Source organism: Medicago sativa, chromosome 8 (genome assembly GCF_051527215.1).
Source record: "Medicago sativa cultivar Bolivia chromosome 8, Bolivia_mono, whole genome shotgun sequence".
Classification (NCBI taxonomy): Eukaryota; Viridiplantae; Streptophyta; class Magnoliopsida; order Fabales; family Fabaceae; genus Medicago; species Medicago sativa.
The window spans coordinates 59122972-59140537 of NC_140756.1; the positions used below are offsets into that span (position 1 = coordinate 59122972).

At 33.3% G+C, this 17566-nt stretch overlaps 2 protein-coding genes across 3 annotated transcripts; one reads left to right on the forward strand and one right to left on the reverse strand.

Moving 5' to 3' along the window:
* Nucleotides 1-874: 874 nt before the first annotated feature.
* On the reverse strand, nt 875-7992 carry PANK1 (pantothenate kinase 1). 2 transcript variants are annotated; one of them, XM_085734161.1, is made up of 10 exons: nt 7881-7992; nt 6270-6479; nt 6070-6116; nt 5526-5642; nt 5128-5247; nt 4930-5024; nt 3239-3332; nt 2970-3101; nt 1935-2047; nt 875-1280 (listed from the first exon to the last, which is right to left on the reverse strand). In XM_085734161.1, the coding sequence occupies exons 1-10, from the start codon at nt 7966-7968 to the stop codon at nt 1055-1057; spliced, it is 1242 nt and encodes a 413-aa protein (XP_085590287.1). In that variant the 5' UTR covers nt 7969-7992; the 3' UTR covers nt 875-1054. The 2 variants fall into 2 exon arrangements, with proteins under 2 accessions (XP_085590287.1, XP_085590286.1); XM_085734160.1 differs by having other exon boundaries at nt 3239-3338.
* Nucleotides 7993-11396: 3404 nt separating this feature from the next.
* Nucleotides 11397-14895, forward strand: LOC146900002 (uncharacterized). The gene is made up of 4 exons (XM_085736894.1): nt 11397-11492; nt 12141-12896; nt 13040-13070; nt 14639-14895. The coding sequence occupies exons 1-4, from the start codon at nt 11397-11399 to the stop codon at nt 14893-14895; spliced, it is 1140 nt and encodes a 379-aa protein (XP_085593020.1).
* Nucleotides 14896-17566: the final 2671 nt, after the last annotated feature.

Genomic DNA, 17566 nt, shown 5'->3' on the forward strand with positions numbered 1-17566 from the left:
CCTCCAAATCATATACATGTATTGAAGTGTCTTGCTTAACAGACTAATACGTCAGTGAAATCTCATACTATCATTTAATTTTTCATCCAACAAAAGAGGACATTATCTAAACAATGCTACCACCTAATTTTTGTGTCGGATGAAGTTCATGCAAACCAAGACAGGGTTCATGAAAATATTTGAGGGCTGCTGCTGGAGGGTAGAGCCTTTATTTGTCGAGGAAGCAACCTGCTATCCCTTTAAACCCATAACTAAGGAAGATTATAACATGTGTACAACAGGAAAAGGAAGAATCGGATCTAAAGTTCGCCTAAAACATGGCATGACAATGTAGTTTTCGATTGTTTGGATTTCTCAAAATATTTGAAATATTAAAGCTGTTGCCAAGTGTGTCTAAATTGTTAAGTATGAGATGCTTGATTTTCCAATTTCAGAATTAAGCTCTACAATTTGTAAATACTTAATGGATAAATGAATTTTTTTAGAATCAAATTCACAAGAACTCAGACAAATGTGCACTTGACCATTGATTTGAGATCAAATTGATTATATTACACCTACACTAAATTATATTTAACTAATATTTACCGTTGATTTGAGATCAGACGACTAAGATCAATAAATGTGTCACATTTACGTCTTGAATCCCAAGTCCTAAACTACGTAGAGGCCATTGCATTATAGTGGGGGAAGTTGTGTGCGGTGTCAACCACATGTTAAATGGGTATATAATCTGTTTTGATAAAGAGTGAGATACGGCGGAATTTAGTTGGAATTTGGGAGAAAATAGACTATCTAATTTCCCGGATTATCTTTTCTGTCTGCTTTACGCATTTACTATTTGTATTTCAGAAGCTTTGAATCTGTTATAGCGTTGATACAAGTCAGTGTTATTTTCATTGATATAAACAAGTGGTATCTATTTTTCTATTACATTTCTGGTACCTATTACAAATCTTCATTAAAGAAGGTATATCAGATTAAAACAACTATTTTGCATAATCAAATTCAGTTACAACAACAAATCATGCAAAAAAACTACCAATAACATCATCTAAGCCGCATACACACTACACTCAATACTTTCATCACCAAACAATTCACCATCTAGTTGACCATGCATCTTATCAACAGCGAAAGTTAACTTGGTTGGACTTTGTTGGGCCTCTTGCTTAACCAATAATTCTTTGAGGCCATGTTTATCAGAACTCATGAAGGCACCTACAGCTCCAAGAAATCCTTCATGCCGCAAGAACATTGCTTTCGCCTCACCTTTAGACCTAAAAAATAAACAAAGATTCACTAGTTTATGTTTTTCTGATGAAAATCATGTCAGGACTCAGAAGCAAGTGTCAAGTGGGCTTAGAAATCCTATCAAACTTTCCATGCATTATAGCAAATGAGAGTTTTACATTCTAAATTTTAGCGCACAAATGCAAACTCACTCCTTCAAACCATAACTTGCTTCCTGCTAACCCTTAGGAATGTGCTAAAATTGTAGTTTAGCATTTGCAGTTGCATGTTGTAAAATTGATGCCAACGTAGATAAACGTTGGCTTTTATTATTGATGAAAAGATATATAAAATGCTTGCATTTTATAGATGAAAGTTGTAAATCATAATATTTTTTATCATTCTAAATATATTTTTTTTTTGTTGAACCTGAGAAGTTCAGACGTAGCCTGATCATGGTCATGTTTGTCGGTGACTTCCCGAAGGCTATCTTTTGTGTTCAATAAGAACAATAATGTTCAACTAGTATTGTTTTGGTCCTATAGAACCAAAAGTTTTTGTGAATGTTGTAAGGGACAGAAACAATCTCAAATGAGTTATTATTGGTAGAGATATAAGTCTATGTCCCACAACATAATCCATTTTAGTTATGAAGCACCAAATTGGCAGTTGATGAACAGAGGATTTTCTTTGTCACTTACCAGAAATTAACAGCAACAGATAGTGTATCCATTGTAAAAGGATGCCTCTGAATAAAAAATCCACCAAAAAATATCCTCTTCAGCCCAAAACGAAGGGCATTTAAGTAAGAGATCTGAAAGCAAACAACATAGCAAAACAAATAAGAGCCAAAATTCATTTCCCGCTTAAAGTGACATAAATATTGCACAATAAATATATAAATAGGAGGAAATTAGAATCTAAGAATTTAACTCTGCAATTGGAAAGTGTAGTGTGAAAGAAGTGATCCTTTGTGAAGAGGAAACCATTGGACAGAATTCTAATTTTCCATTTTCTGTTCAATTTTAATGAACAATTATTTTTCTTGTTGATCTTCTCTAGCAGTTTCCATTCCTTTTTATTCGCTTCATAACAGTATCTGATGTAATGTTGAATGTTTTCATTATGCAGATGTTAGGTTAGAGAATGGTAGGAAGAGAGGTTAGAACGTCCTCTTAGATACCGAAAACTGACACCTAGTATAGGATTAATAAACAAGCGCAGCCCAAGAAGATTCGCTAATAAAACAAGTCTCCAAACGCTAATATCTAACATAACCATGCATATGTATGTAAAAGCTCATATCCACAATCATATTTAACTCTGCCTACTGAAATCAGTGCAAAATGGCTTTGATTTGCCCTTGTGCACACAACAATATTCTAGTTTTACCATCAAACAACTATCAATAACATGCAAAGTATCATTTAGGCTTCCTTCTTTTATTTAGCGACTAAGAATGTTCCACTAAATCTTTTTTTTAAATTGCTAATGAGAAAGAATACAGAGAAGAAAAAAATAGGGTGAACAAGAGATACTAACCAACCATTATAAACATAGAAAGGTACAAAGAAGATCATTGCAAAAAATAAAACCAAATTGCAGGTATCGAGACATGCAAAAAGGTTTTACTTCACTCGATACATTGTACAAATGGATATGCTTATGATAAGGAATTACTTAATAATATTGAGTAGTGCACAGTAGCATTTGGAAATCCACGGTACAATACTGACCTGTCCAATATTATTTGAAATCATTCTTAGAAGAGATCGAGCCATATCTTCGGGTCTGTAATCTTCTCGCTCCTTTTTATCAGACATTGCCTTTCCAAAACTAGATGCTATTGCAGTAGATGAAAGACCAATCTGTTATCAATGAAAGAAAAATATATATCAGCAAACCGAATAGCCCTAAGATAATGTTGATCTCCATTTAAAACGTTTAGAGTAATTGTATCATCATATTAATCAGGAAAAGTGACATAAACTTTCACGAGTCATACCTTTGCATAGTCCATTCCACCATAAATATCTCCGACAAGCATATCTACCTCTTTGTTGTTGCCCTGATAACTTAATTCCAGCAACTCATCAAAGCTGAAGCTTGAACCACAAAGTGCATTGATGTTAACCCTGTGAGTCTATATAGAACCCATAATGAATAGGCTTAAACGCACTTTTCACCCCCTAACTTTGCATAAGTTGCAATTTTGGCCCCCTATTAAAAAAAATGGCAAAAGTGACCCCCCATGTCTACCCCCTTTTGCAAAACGTTAATTTTGACCTGGTCAATGCTGAATGGCATGCCACATGTGTATATTTTGAATTAAAAATAAAATAAAAATCCACATGTTTATCAATTGAATTAAAAAAATGAGAAAGGAAAGGAAAGAAATGAAGTTGCACGTGAGAGGAAAAAAAGGAAAAGAAAAATATGAACACACACCACCATCTCTCTCTCCCTCACCTTCATCTCTCTCACTCTTTGATTGTCTTTCTCATCTTCATCCTTATTCTTCTTCTTCACATAATCATCTTCATAGAAATCACAAGAGAAGATTTTGCTACCGCATCCAACAAATCTAGATCTTTAAACCTTGCTTTTTTCTTGTTCCGAACAAAACTGAAATTAACATGAATTTAAAAAACGCTAATCACATAACAACGACAAAACCGTTAAGAAGAAGAAAAAGAACGAGAAATGAGATCGCGAGAAATTGAAGAAAAGAAAGAAAGAGAGTTGAAAAAGGAAGAAGAGATATGTCAAGATTTGAATTGTTGTTGACAAAAAATTGTTTTTTGGTTGAGTTTATAATTTTTTGCTACTGCTTTGGAATTGGAAAAGGGTATAGGAAAAATAAGTTTTTTGGGAATAATAAAGATGAAGAAAGAACCCTGGTTGCCCAATTTTAAAATAAGGATGAAGAAAGCATCAATGGAGCAAGCAAAAGCTGATACAAAAAGTCCACCCTGCTGCCTTATAATTCGACACAGCACCAAGGGAACAAGGCAGAAAAATAACAGTACAATAATGGGACAGAGCCAAAAAATCAGGAACTAGAAAAAGCTATGTACAAGCTCTTCCATCACCGAACAGCCAAAATAGCAGCCTGCCTCATAACAGCAAAAAAAGAGACCAAAACAACCAGCCCATTAGAGGATTGAGTTGTTAAAGAGAGAGTTTGAAGAAGATAAGAGGAAGAATTTCTGGGTTTTCTTCTTCTCCCAAAATATAAATTTTCACTTTTTTTCTCAATTTTAAAATTTGGAGTTTATAGACTTAGTTAATTTTTTCTGTTTTAATTAATTTATACAAAAAGAATTGGAAGTTGTTGGGTTTTATCAATTGTTGGGTTAAGAGCATGAAGGAGATTGATGATGAATGAAGAGAAGAAGAAGAAGATACCTCTCACGTGCCTCTCCATATTTTCCTTCCATTTTCCATTTTTTTTTGTTTTCTAATTACACGCGTGGCTTTTTCTTCTTTTTTTTTAATTAAAAAATACACAGTTGGCATGACACGTAGGATTGACCAAGTCAAAATTGACGTTTTGCAAAAGGGGGTAGACATGGGGGTCACTTTTGCCATTTTTTTTAATAGGGGGCCAAAATTGCAACTTATGCAAAGTTAGGGGGTGAAAAGTGCGTTTAAGCCTAATGAATATGTCCTAAAAATAAATAAGTAATAAATAACCTCTTGCATTGAGTTAAAAGCTTTCCTAAACCCCAGAAAGTGCCTCCACCTATACTCGTTCCACTAACTCGCTCAAACTTTCCATTTCCTTCCACCTATATGAATTGAAAACATTGAGAGATTTACTAGTGTTTAAAAAATATTAAAAAATTCAGAATTGGAAGAATATAGAAATTATGTATCTTGAATAATAACAACCTTGATCATGCTAACACCAGATCCAATATTAACAAGAAGATATGGATACAGATCATTTTGATCTATCTGCACAAATTGCCTTTGATCACCCATATAGGTATAGGCTTCTCGGTCGACTACCTATAGAAAGAAGAACACGACAGAGATTAGATCCTGTATTGCGAAATTCTCAAAGTGCTTAAGAAGGAATACACAAACAACTACACTATTATGGCCATAAAACTAATCAATGTGGTATCTCAACATATATGCTAAACTTTTGGGACATCAAAGATTATTTATTGAACGAATGGCAGAAAAATGGATATGAACCAGTCATTTATTTGATGTTTAAATATGGGTTATTATTTGATTTATAAGAATAAACTAGCATAATTAGTATGTTAATAGGATCCTACCTCGAGAAGAAAATTTGCTCCTGCAACAAGACAATCCATTTCATCTTCCTTGTCAAGATTTATCCCTAGCCTTTCTTTGAAGGGGTCTGCATATTTGTATGAACCACCACCTGTGGCCTTCACAACAATGGTTTTCATTCTTAAGAAGTATATAACAAAAATCCAAGTGCTTCAATACTAAACATACATTGCATTTTATTGAATGGAACAGTTTTCATTTGAAATGTCTCTCCAACTTCTACATCTGCATGTGCATGTGCATGTGCATGTGATTGTGCACGTATTTACTTTCTGAAATTATTATTAATACTCTTTGATTTTTACTAAGCTTCTAGGAATATATGTATGCTGACCAGGACACAAATTCAATAGCTAAGGAATAGAAATTGCTTCAGATCATAGCAGAGGGACTCAAATTGGTAACTTATTTAGATTTAGATAGAATCTATTATATTTTCTGAAAACACCTATCTGCAGAAGCATAAGGGAAACAGAAACAAATGGTTCATATTATAATAAATTCGAACTTTTAAATTTTAATTACCTTAATAGATATTGGTTGACTTCCGGGATTTTCTTGCTGCCGACTACCTGAATTCATCACCAGTTACAATTAATTGACGTAAAAAGCAGAACAGTAATAAGAATGTGGTCGCATGCTTCAGAATATTTGATTAGTGTATGGGACAAACACTATCAAGTATCAGGAGTTGCAACAATGAAGAAACAAAATTCTCCACACACCTCCAGGATGAAGTTTCATGGTCTTGATAAAATCTATACAATCGTTCATCTTGCTTGTTTCAAACTTCTTAAAATTGAGCTTTCCTTTAAGAACAGGATGGTTCCTTCTGCCTTTTGATTTCTCTGAAGTATTTCTAGGAGATATCTCCGCCTCACCGTCCACAAAATAATCATCATCTTTTGTGAAGTATACTAATTTGTTAAGAGATCCTATCAACAGATAGAGAACATTGTTAAGCACCAAGAAACCCAAATAATACTGTACTCATTAAAAGCCAGACGGACACTTTGCATTGTAATTCTTAGAATTTGTATTGGGTTTTATTAAACCTAAGAAAACATAATTCTAAGCTGAGAGGTGTCTACATTTCCTCACTAGATTAAGATAGTCTGCAAGGTTGTCATAGCAAAGATCGCTGACCAGAGATGCTACAAATCATTTTTGTTCAATGTTAGAAATGTGGGAAACAAACACAATGGTAATCTTACTCGACCTACGGTTTTCTAGTCTAAGAGTGCTTCTCACTGTCAAAATACAATAACATTATCTTAGAACCCTTAGTGTTAATTTAATCTCCTATATACAATACAAGAGAATCAAAGGCATTATTATAGCAGTAAATGGTGCTACAATTCAACTTAACACTTCTCTGATTAATCAAATTCTCAAAACATCCAACAGAGAGAGCTTGACCTCCACAATTCTAACAAAATCAGAAAAAAAATTCCTTTTTTTTTAATCAAAAGTCTGTAGATATTAACAAGTTCCAATGTCAACCCCACAACCCATTCTCAACAATAAACTTAGATCAACCTAAGTGATAGCAATTCAACTACATAACCATGATCACTTCAACCTTCATATAAAAAAAAATAAAAAAAATGATCATATCAACAACAACAACCACCTTATCCAATTAGGTGGATTCAGTTACATGTATCAGTTATCCTGTTGAACCATAATCCTTCTATAAATTCGAAATTTGTATCAAGTATTAGCATCATTCGAACACCTATTGTTGATCACAAGTGCTAGCATCATTCTCACTTCTATTGTTGAGAAATTACCAAGAGTGCATTTGAAAGAGCTTGTTTACACCTTATATTGGATTATCCTATTATACAAGTGTTTGTGTAATTATCCGAGAGAGCTTACGAAAATAGCTTATGACCTATGCCTTAAGTTATTTTTTTGGCTTGTTTCCGTAAGTGCACTAGTATAGATTAAGAAAATAGCTTACATCTTATATGCAAACAGCTTAACTGCATTCCTCCGGTCCCACAGAGAAGCGGATCAATGATTGTTTCAGCTAGCATTTGAACTAAGGTTCTACCGAACGATTGGACTTCAATTGAAGTTCATTAACTTATATTTAAGCACTAATCATATTTAATAAACGTTTAAATAAGTTGGTCACCCAAAAACAGCTTAATTCTAAAACTAAACTAAAAGCAAAAACCACCAATCTCCATCAAAATTGATCAGAATATTGGAAAAGGGTTCAATTCATTCAATAACACATAAACAGATAATAACAAACATTACTACTACTACTAACAGTAAAAATGGAATCAAGATTAAAACTTTTTCACATAAAAAGTGAAAGTTACCTCCAATATCGAGAGCAAGATGATAAACATGAGTTGTTGATGGATTAGGATCGGAATTTGGTTGAATTTCAAACTCTCTTTGATCCATTTTGTTTATTTTTCTTCTTGTAATGAACTGTATGATGATTCTAACTCTTATTTATTATGGGTTGGTAGGTTGGTCTTTAAATGACTTCTTCATCTAAATTCTAACTAACATGAGATAAATGATTCCCACATTTTTTATTAGAATCGATAATAATAATAATAATTGATTAATTAATAACAAGAAACAGAGAGTAATACAATTGAAAAAGGGAAGTAAGACAGGAATATGACGATGTTTTTGTTTGAAGATTCGTTTTTTAGGAGAAAGAAAGAGGTAGGTTCGTTTTCAAATTATTTTTTATTTTTTGAAGGATAATTATTTTATTTTTTTGTTTCTGTTAATTTATTTCAAATATTTTTGTTTACAAAAATTTAATATTTAATGAAGGTTTGTTAACCGTGGTGGATAGAATTATTATTTTTTGTTTATATAGAGATTTAAATCCTTTCTATTGTTGTGTTCTCTCTTTTAAAATTAAAATATATAATCTAAACTAATAAATAAGCCAACAAACATTGTAAGAGTCATTTGTTTAATTTCCCAATCAAAAAGCATGAACAAGAGAGGATGAGACTTGGAAAGTAGGTAAGGTAACATGGTCTAGGTATGGGACAGGAATTAGGATAGGATAGGATAGTGTGACTTCTTTTCAGTTATTTAATTAATATATTTAACTAATTCCATTTAATTTAACTAAACACCCAAAACCAAATGGTCTACAAGTCAGATTTTGCTAGTGGATGGTGGCCAAAGAGTCTTTGGTGTAGATGATACCATGTGTTCTTAGAGAATCATAAAATAAAGGGATTAAATGACACACTTGTTAATTTCATCCTCTGATTTTTGTTAATTTTGAGTTGACTGATTATGATTAAAAGTGAGTTGTTGATAAAGTAGTTTATGTTTAGATAAATTTATGTAAAAATGAGTTGAATTATAAATGTGAGTTACAAAATCAATTCTAAAATCAAAAGTTACAAATATAGTTTCAAGTACTTTTAATCGCTAAAATTGATTTCTCAAAAAAAAAAAAAAAAAGTTAAACATAACTTTATAGAGTTAGAATTGTTTTTAACACTTGAAAAACACTTCTAAGACATCTAAAGGTAAAACAGAATATCCAAATGGGTTAATAGTGTTTTTCCCCTGTAATATAGGTCATTTACTGTTTTCGCCCTTGTAAAATTTTTTGTTTGAATTACACCCTTGTAAAAAAAAAAATTTCCGGAAAACACCCCTCCCCCCTCCAACTCAGCAGATTCGCTTACGTGGCGCTGACTTGGCTTTTTTTTTCATTTTTTATTTTTTTTAAATGGCCAGGTGTAAAAAAAAAATCCACGTCATATTTTTATTTTAAAAATATTTAAAAATAAATTTTAAAAAATAAAAAAATCCAAAAAATAATAAAAATATTCAGTTTTTTTCCAAAAAATTTAAAAGTCGAAAAATAATTTTTAAAAAATAAAAAAAAATCGTAAAAATATTCAATTTTTTTCCAAAAAATTTAAAAAATCGAAAAATAGTTTTTAAAAAATTCAGAAAAAATATTAAGATTTTTTCCGAAATATAACAAAACAGAAAAATAGTCATATTTTTTTCCAAAAAATTTAAAAATCTAAAAATAAATTAGATTTTTTTTCAAAAGTTTTAAAAATTAGAAAAAATCAGAAAATATAATCAGATTTTTTTAAAATTAAAAAGATTTTAAAAAATTCTGGAATTTAATTTTCAAAATTACGACAGAGGTCAGATTTTTTGAAAAAAAATCTGAATTTGTTTAAAAATCTGTATACAAATATAGAAAAAATCTGAATTATAGGAAAAGATTTTAAATCTGAATTTTTATTCTCAAATAATATCAGACGGTTTTGTCATTGTCGTGGAAAGATTTTATAAGATTTATGATTTATGAATTCTACCTCCTCTAAGGAAGAGCTTAATTATAGGAAAAATGGAATTTCCACGACTTTTATAAAAACCTCTAAATTTGTATTCAGATTTTTAAAAATTAATTTTTTTCCAAAATGTTTTTTAAAAAATCTGACCTTTTTTTTAATTTTGAAATTTTTTTTTTTGTATTTTGAAAATTAAATTCCAGTATTTTGAAATTTTTTTTTTTTTTTAAATTTTTTGGAAAAAAATATGACTATTTTTCTGTTTTTTTATATTTCGGAAAAAATCTTAATATTTTTTCTGAATTTTTTAAAAACTATTCTTCGATTTTTTAAATTTTTTGGAAAAAAACTGAATATTTTTATGATTTTTTGGTTTTTTAATTTTTTAAAAATTATTTTTGATTTTTTTATTTTTTGGAAAAAAACAGAATATTTTTTATTATTTTTTGGATTTTTTTATTTTTTAAAATTTATTTTTCGATTTTTTTATTTTGTGGAAAAAAAACTGAATATTTTTATGATTTTTTGGATTTTTTTATTTTTTAAAAAATATTTTTCGATTTTTTAGTTTTTTGGAAAAAAACTGAATATTTTTATTATTTTTTGGATTTTTTTTATTTTTTAAAATTTATTTTTAAATATTTTTAAAATAAAAATATGACGTGGAATTTTTTTTTACACCTGGCCATTTAAAAAAAATGAAAAAAAAAAGCCTAGTCAACGCCACGTAAGCGAATCTGCTGAGTTGGAGGGGGGAGAAGTGTTTTCCAGAAGAAAAAAAAATTTACAAGGGTGCAATTCAAACAAAAAAATTTACAAGGGCGAAAACCAGAAATGACCTATATTACAGGGGTGAAAAACACTATTAACCCTATCCAAATTTATAAAGTATCCTACAAAAACTAAACACCCAAAATGAAACCAAGCACTTCTGAGGCATCTAAAAACACTTCTAAGCATAATTTTATAGAGTTATAATTGATTTTGAAATGTATCCTACAAAATCATCACAATCATATTGGCTAAACGTGTGAGAGTGGTGATGGACATGTTTGACCCATGCTAGTGCAACATCATTCATCATTGGAAGAGTATAGACAACATTGTCATAGCACAAGAGGTTATACATTCTATGAAATTCAAGAAAAGAAACGTTCGGTGGATGAGTATAAAAATTGACTTGGAAAAAGGTGTATGATCGCCTTAGCTGAGACTTTGTTAAGGATACTCTCATCGATATTAAGGAGTTAGGTAACTTTATATGTTATCATTAACTCTTCTGTGACACTTCTTGTGCTTGAAAGACTAAATTGTGTTTAATATATTTCATTTTAGTTTTTTTTTTAAAAAAATCTCATATATGTTTGTATCACGTTGGATATCTTAATGGCAAGAGAGTTATATTAATTCTAATATCATCTTATGTTTTGAAGGGTAATGCTAATATAATTTGGAGAATGGGAAATGAGATTATACTAATTAAGCTAAGTATCAAATAGTATGAATTAAGTTATATCTATAGTCATTTCTGTGATGGGTGTTAATGTGGGGAATGAGTTTCTTGGTTTGGCGGAGCGTTTCCTCTACTGTAGAGTCGGTTTTGTTCCCTTCACTTATCTCGGGCTACCTGTGGGTGCTAATCCTCGCCTTTAGAAGACCTGGCAACCGCTCCTGCAATTACTGGCCAATAGGTTGGGCTCATGGGGGAACAAATATGTTAGTCTTGGTGGTAGAGTTTTCCTGCTTAATTCTGTCCTTAACGCTATCCCCATTTTCTATATGTCTGTCATGAGGATGTCGGTTTCGGTGTGGAAGAAGGTGGTTCGAATTCAAAGGAATTTCCTTTGGGGTGGGATTAAGAGAAGTAGGAGTATCCCCTGGGTTTCTTGGGCCATTGTGTGTAGACCTAAGCATGAGGGGGGGTTTGGGTGTCAGGGACCTCCGCCAGGTGAACCTTGCCCTGTTGGCTAAATGGCGGTGGCGGTTTTTTGTTAGAGGATGGTGGCTTGTGGCGTGATATTCTTATCGCCCGCTACAGGGCTTGTCATCCCTCCCCTCATCTCGGTGGTAGGGCGTCGGGGCTTCGTGGTGTGTCCTCTTGGTGGTCCACTATTTCCCTTTTAGGTGGCGATAAGGAGGCGACCGTGGATTGGTTCTCTAACGGGGGTGGCTAGGGTGGTTGGGGATGGTCTATCCACTCATTTCTGGCATGACCCTTGGTGTGGGCCTATAATCCTTAGAGTTAGGTTTATGAGGCTTTTTCATCTTTCTCTCCAGGTCGACCATAAGGTGGGGGAGTTAGGTCACTGGGAGGGGGACGTCTGGGTTTGGGATTTCATCTGGAGGCGCCCTCTGTTTGTCTGGGAATCGAAACTCCTCTCGGACCTTCTTGTTGTTGCCACCAGGCCTACGAGGGTTGAGAGGGAAGATACGTGGTCTTGGATCAACAGTCCTGATGGACGGTACTCGGTGAAGTCTGCTTACTTTGTTCTCATTAAGGGGCATGTGCCTGCAGGTATCCCCTGGGGGGTAGTTTTGCAAGCGATTTCTAGAGTGTGGAAATCTTGGGCCCCGTCTAAAGTTATTGTTTTCTCGTGGCAGCTCCTTCTTGATAGGATACCCTCGAGGAGTAATCTTACTAGGCGCGGTATCCCGCTTCCTATGGATGGGGTGGGTTGTGCCTTCTGTGTTGCCCCTTCGGAATCGGCTGTGCATCTCTTCCTTTCTTGTTATTATTTTTTCCCGGTGTGGTATGAGGTATCTAGGTGGTTGGGATGGCAGATGGTGATGCCTATGGGTCTAGCCCAGCAGTTTCAGGCGTTTACGGGTCTAGGTAGGGGGAAGAGAGCTAGATTAGGTTTACTCCTTGTTTGGCATGCTATTATTTGGACCATCCGGGCTTCCCGGAATGACCGTATTTTTGCTGGTGCCCTTCTCTCTGAGGAGCCAGTGGTGGACAGAGTAAAACTCTTAGCCTGGAAGTGGTTTCAGGCTAAGTGCCCTGCTAGTTCCTGTTCTCTCTTTGAGTGGGAGGTGCAGCCCGTCCTGTGCTGGATTCGGTAGGGTTTTGCGGTGGTGGTTTTTCCTGGGGTTGCTTGCGGGTTTGGGTGGGGTGTATCTCCTCCCCTCCTAGTGCAGCCATCAGGCTTTCCTTGTGTTCCTTTTGTTGCTTGCAGGTGTCTGTTGGGTTGGCTGCTGCTCTTGATTGTTTGGCCCCCTCGGGCTTTTTCTGTTTCTTTTTGTTGTTGCTTTGGTTTTTTCTCGGTGCCCCGTGGTCTCGTGTGTGAGGCTTGGGGTTTCTGTCTGGTGGTGGCTGGTTGGAGCTACGTTGGTGTTTCTTGTAATATTGTACATTTTATCTTATATATATATATATATATATATATATATATATATATATATATATATATATTTTGCCATTCAAAAAAAAAATTGTGTTGTGCTATTTATAGTAGCTTAAAAAGAAATCTATAAAAAGATGTCGACTTTTTGTACTCTTCTATAAGTTAAATAAATATTTCAAAAAGGCTTAAAATTATGTGTTACCTATCATCTATCAGTCGTAATGTTTGAGGTAATGGTCAACGTATTCTTCAATTCATGGCATAAAAATACTTGGACGACAATTGAAATCTAAACTTGGGGTTTGAGAATTACATATCAAAAAAGGTTCAAAGGAGTGTCTTTTTTCTTGAAGGTTATGTCTAAAATATGAGAAGGAAAATTGGGGATGTTAAATTTATGTTTACTTCTAACTATAATAAACAAAGTCATAGGATGATAAAGACTTATGCTTACCTAAAATAATTATATGATTATGTTTACCTATAATTAAGATTAGGTTAAAATGTATTTTTGACCCCACAAGTTTTCAAAACTAGCGATTTCGGTCCCCTAGTTTGAAAATCACAATTTTAGCCCCTCAACTTTCATCTCTTTTGCAAAATCGTGGTCTTCCTTAATTTTGACACAGTCAAAGCTGACGTAGATACTTTTTTATTTAAAATATTGCCAACTATGCACATACATAGAAATTAATTAAAATTAAAAATTAAAAAAAATAGAAAAACGAAATTAAAATTAAATCAAACTGAATCTTCATCCTCAACAATAAAAATCACTCATTCAAACCAAACCAAATCTTCTTAATCTCATATCTCAAACCAATTAAAAAAGGCATTAACCTCAAATCCAAACAACAATTTTGTTCTAAACTAATGAAATATTTTTTCCATCAAACAATTCCAATCTAAATGGAAAAACAACTTTGTATCCAAAATCCAAAGCTAGAAAATTAAGAAAAAAAGGCGAGTAAATTCATCATCATCTTCGAATAGTAGATCAATATTGACATCCTCGGTGACAACCTCTGTTTCGATCTCCATAAATAAACTTGAAATTGTAGTTAATTTGAACCCTAAAATCAAATCCAAACCCAGAAAATTATGATCAATTCACTTCAAATCTAAACTCTAACCCGGAAAATTAAGAACAATTAGCTTCAAATCTAAACCAAAACCTTGAAAATTAAGAACAATTAGCTTCAAATATGAACCCAAACCCGGAAAAATTGAATCCATGCCAAAAAATCCCAAACTTTAATTGGTTGAGGTTGTTTCTTTTAACTGCATTAGATCGAGTCTGCATTGCATTTATAGGAAAAATAGAGTAAAGTAACCACGTAGGAGTTAACACCAACCTAAAATATTTATATCAAGCACAACCTTATCTTTGTTAGGAAATTTTCTCAAACTTGCAATTATTGTGTGAAATAGGTAACTATGGAATCTACCAAGGACGCACAAGCAATGGCAACAAGGGAGGAAACGGAAGAACAGAACTGGGAGAACTTGATATCTCTATTCAAGAAGGTGAAGGTGACAACATCCTTTGTGGAGAACTGCAGAAGGAACCAGGATACCTCGACTTTCAGAAGGAAGTAGACCTAAAGTTGCAGGAGCTGCCGAAATCAAAACCAACTAGAAAAGAAGAAAGGATCAACGATATTGAAGTAGGGGAAGACACTCGTTAGGCGGAAATTAAGCAGACAAAGGAAGTAGCTAAGAAATTCAAGGAGCTCCACCAGATCCTTGAAAAATACCAAGCTCATATGCCAGTAGAGGAAATGGCAAAGCAAAGCCCGAGCTGCATTCATTTCCTGCAAGAACTGCTGAAATCTATAGTAGATTCATCTGAAGAGGAGTACATTTCACTTACTGAAGAGTGTTGCATGAACCTAGAGGTACCTGCATCCGCTAAGTTTGATGGTGGAGGATGATATACACTCTCAGTATGCATAAAAGAGACATGCATCGGTGAGGCCCTGTGTGATTCTAGAGCTAATGCGAACCTTATCAGTCTAGCAAAGGCAAAAGAGTTAGGAAACCTAAAAATAAGCCCATATAATGAAACAATTGGAGATGCCAATGGTCATGTAGAAATGAAAATTGACATGTTGTATGACTTTCCAATCAACATAGGGGTTGCGATTTCATCCTGGACATCGTAATAGCTGACACCAAAGATAGGTACGACTTCCCACTAATCCTAGGAAGAGGATTTTTTGCTCAGTCTGGTCTTATCCTGGATGCGGAACAAGGACGAATCATAATCAGAACTCCAGAAGACTACCATGTGTTCGCTGTGACTTAACCTAAATATGATATAGACATGAGTCAAACACCATAATGGGTATTCCTTAAGAGGATTGTGGATGATTACGCCAAGAGAGGAGTTGAAGAAGAAATAACAATGGGATACATGTCTGAAGAGGAATCCGATTCTGAAGATCAGGAAGAAGACAAGGAGCCTGAAGGTCAGAGGATCCCAGGAACAAGTTAGACATATCCATTAGGCTCGGGATGTAAAACATGCGTTGAATAGGAGGTAACCTATTTCGTCAAGCTAATGACTCAAAATAAGTGTTGAATATGAGGCAACCTATTGATCGTCGTGACTAAGACATTAAACAAGCGCTGAATAGGAGGCAACCTATTGATCGTCGGGACTAAGACGTTAAACAATCGTTGAATGAGAGGCAACCCATTATTTTTATTTTTTGCATTTCATTTTCTGCTATGTCTAAACATCACATTTTTTAATGATTTTTTTTAGAAATGAGTAGAATATTATGACAATATCTCCTAAAAAATTCTAATTTTTTTTAAAAAAATATTGTCATAATTTTCTACCTATTTATGGAAAATTTCATTAAAAAACATAAAGGTTAGACATGAGTTTATTAAAAAGTATGGACTAATTTCATAGATGAAAAATTTTGGAGGGACAAAAAACCTAAAGAATATTTTATAGGAGACTAAAATCAAGTGTTGGTATATTTAGAAAGATCATTTAATTATTTAACTCATTTTTTATTTACAATCCAAAGTTCTTTGTTTTTTAGATTTTTTAATGCAAATCGGTGTAAAAATAAAAATTGTAAAAAAAAGGAAAAAACATTTTTAGTTTTTTTTAAAAAAATAAAAAAAGGAAAAAACTTTATTTTAGATTATATAATTCGAAAATTGGTGAGCAAATTTGTCAACCGTTTTCACGTTGCAATACAAGTTACCGCAGAAGCTTACTTTTTGAGCTTCTATAAATCGCGGCGAAATTGTCCAGAAACGTGCGTTTAGAGACGGCACCGCACAACCAAACAGGGCATTAAGTCTATTGCATTGCAGACCACTATCAAAACGGTTAATTTGTAGGTTTATATTTCCTCTATTTCCGCATCCTTTCTCAGTGATTCTTCAGGTTAATTTGTTGCTTTTTCTGAATTCTGTTTTATATTTTATTTATCATGATCAAACTCTGTGTAGTTACTTAAATAATTGTCATTTTCAATCTTTTTCTTTGTCCAATTTCATTTTCTGAAATATTGCAGCGAATATATGAAATTAGACTAAGACTGGAAATGCTGTTAATGTTAGCTCTTTAATTCAAACTTGTTTTTCTAAGCAATTTTCTACTTCACCTTTGGTAGATGGTAACCTATGAAACATGGACACGCTGACCCGTCAATACCGATAATAATTTAAGAAAATGACATTATTGAAAGTAATCACATGTGTCAGTGTCCGACAAAGACACACGATGAACATTGACACACGTTCAATCATAAATGTTGGGTCTACAAAGACGGTAACGGTTGCAGTCACATCACAATTCTTGATATTTGCAGTCAAATGCCGCCAATGCAACCTCAACCGCAGTCACAGTCACATCGCGGTTTTGGCAACATAAACTACCATTATGTCGCGGGCTCGCGGCTCATATCTCGATTGCATACCTTTATTTAATGAACTTCTAGCACTAGTAAGTTTTAGCACCACTGAAGATCCAAATCGTTATTAAGTGATTGCTATGGTTGAACTTTTAGCACAAGTAATGATTAATGAAGTGACACTAATTTCTGAATTAGTTTATAATTTTTTACCCATTGGCATGTTTGACTCCCACAAGTACAATTGTCATAGTTTCATCCCAAGTAGGTAGTTCGGTTGACGAGCTAAGGGATACTGGATGAGTTCTAAGAAAGAGGTTCAGGGTTCAAACTTTGGAAACTAACATAACCACTAATTTATTATCATTTGTCTATCCAAAAAAATTGTCACAGCTGGGCCATAATGTCTTTTGTTTTGAAATCTATTGCATACAATTAGAATAGTATATGATTATGATGAGTATGAGTATAATAAAAT

Coding starts and splice junctions, on each gene's coding strand:
- PANK1 (XM_085734160.1), bottom strand. CDS start 7,968: ATGGATCAAAGAGAGTTTGAAATTCAACCAAATTCCGATCCTAATCCA. Junction 5,643..6,069: donor GTCAACCAATATCTATTAAG/GTAATTAAAATT, acceptor ATTGTTGTGAAG/GCCACAGGTGGTGGTTCATA. Junction 3,339..4,929: donor CTTTTAACTCAATGCAAGAG/GTTATTTATTAC, acceptor TTGTGGTTCAAG/CTTCAGCTTTGATGAGTTGC.
- LOC146900002 (XM_085736894.1), top strand. CDS start 11,397: ATGGGTGTTAATGTGGGGAATGAGTTTCTTGGTTTGGCGGAGCGTTTC. Junction 11,493..12,140: donor TCACTTATCTCGGGCTACCT/GTGGGTGCTAAT, acceptor CTTTCTCTCCAG/GTCGACCATAAGGTGGGGGA. Junction 13,071..14,638: donor GTTGGCTGCTGCTCTTGATT/GTTTGGCCCCCT, acceptor TGTGTGAAATAG/GTAACTATGGAATCTACCAA.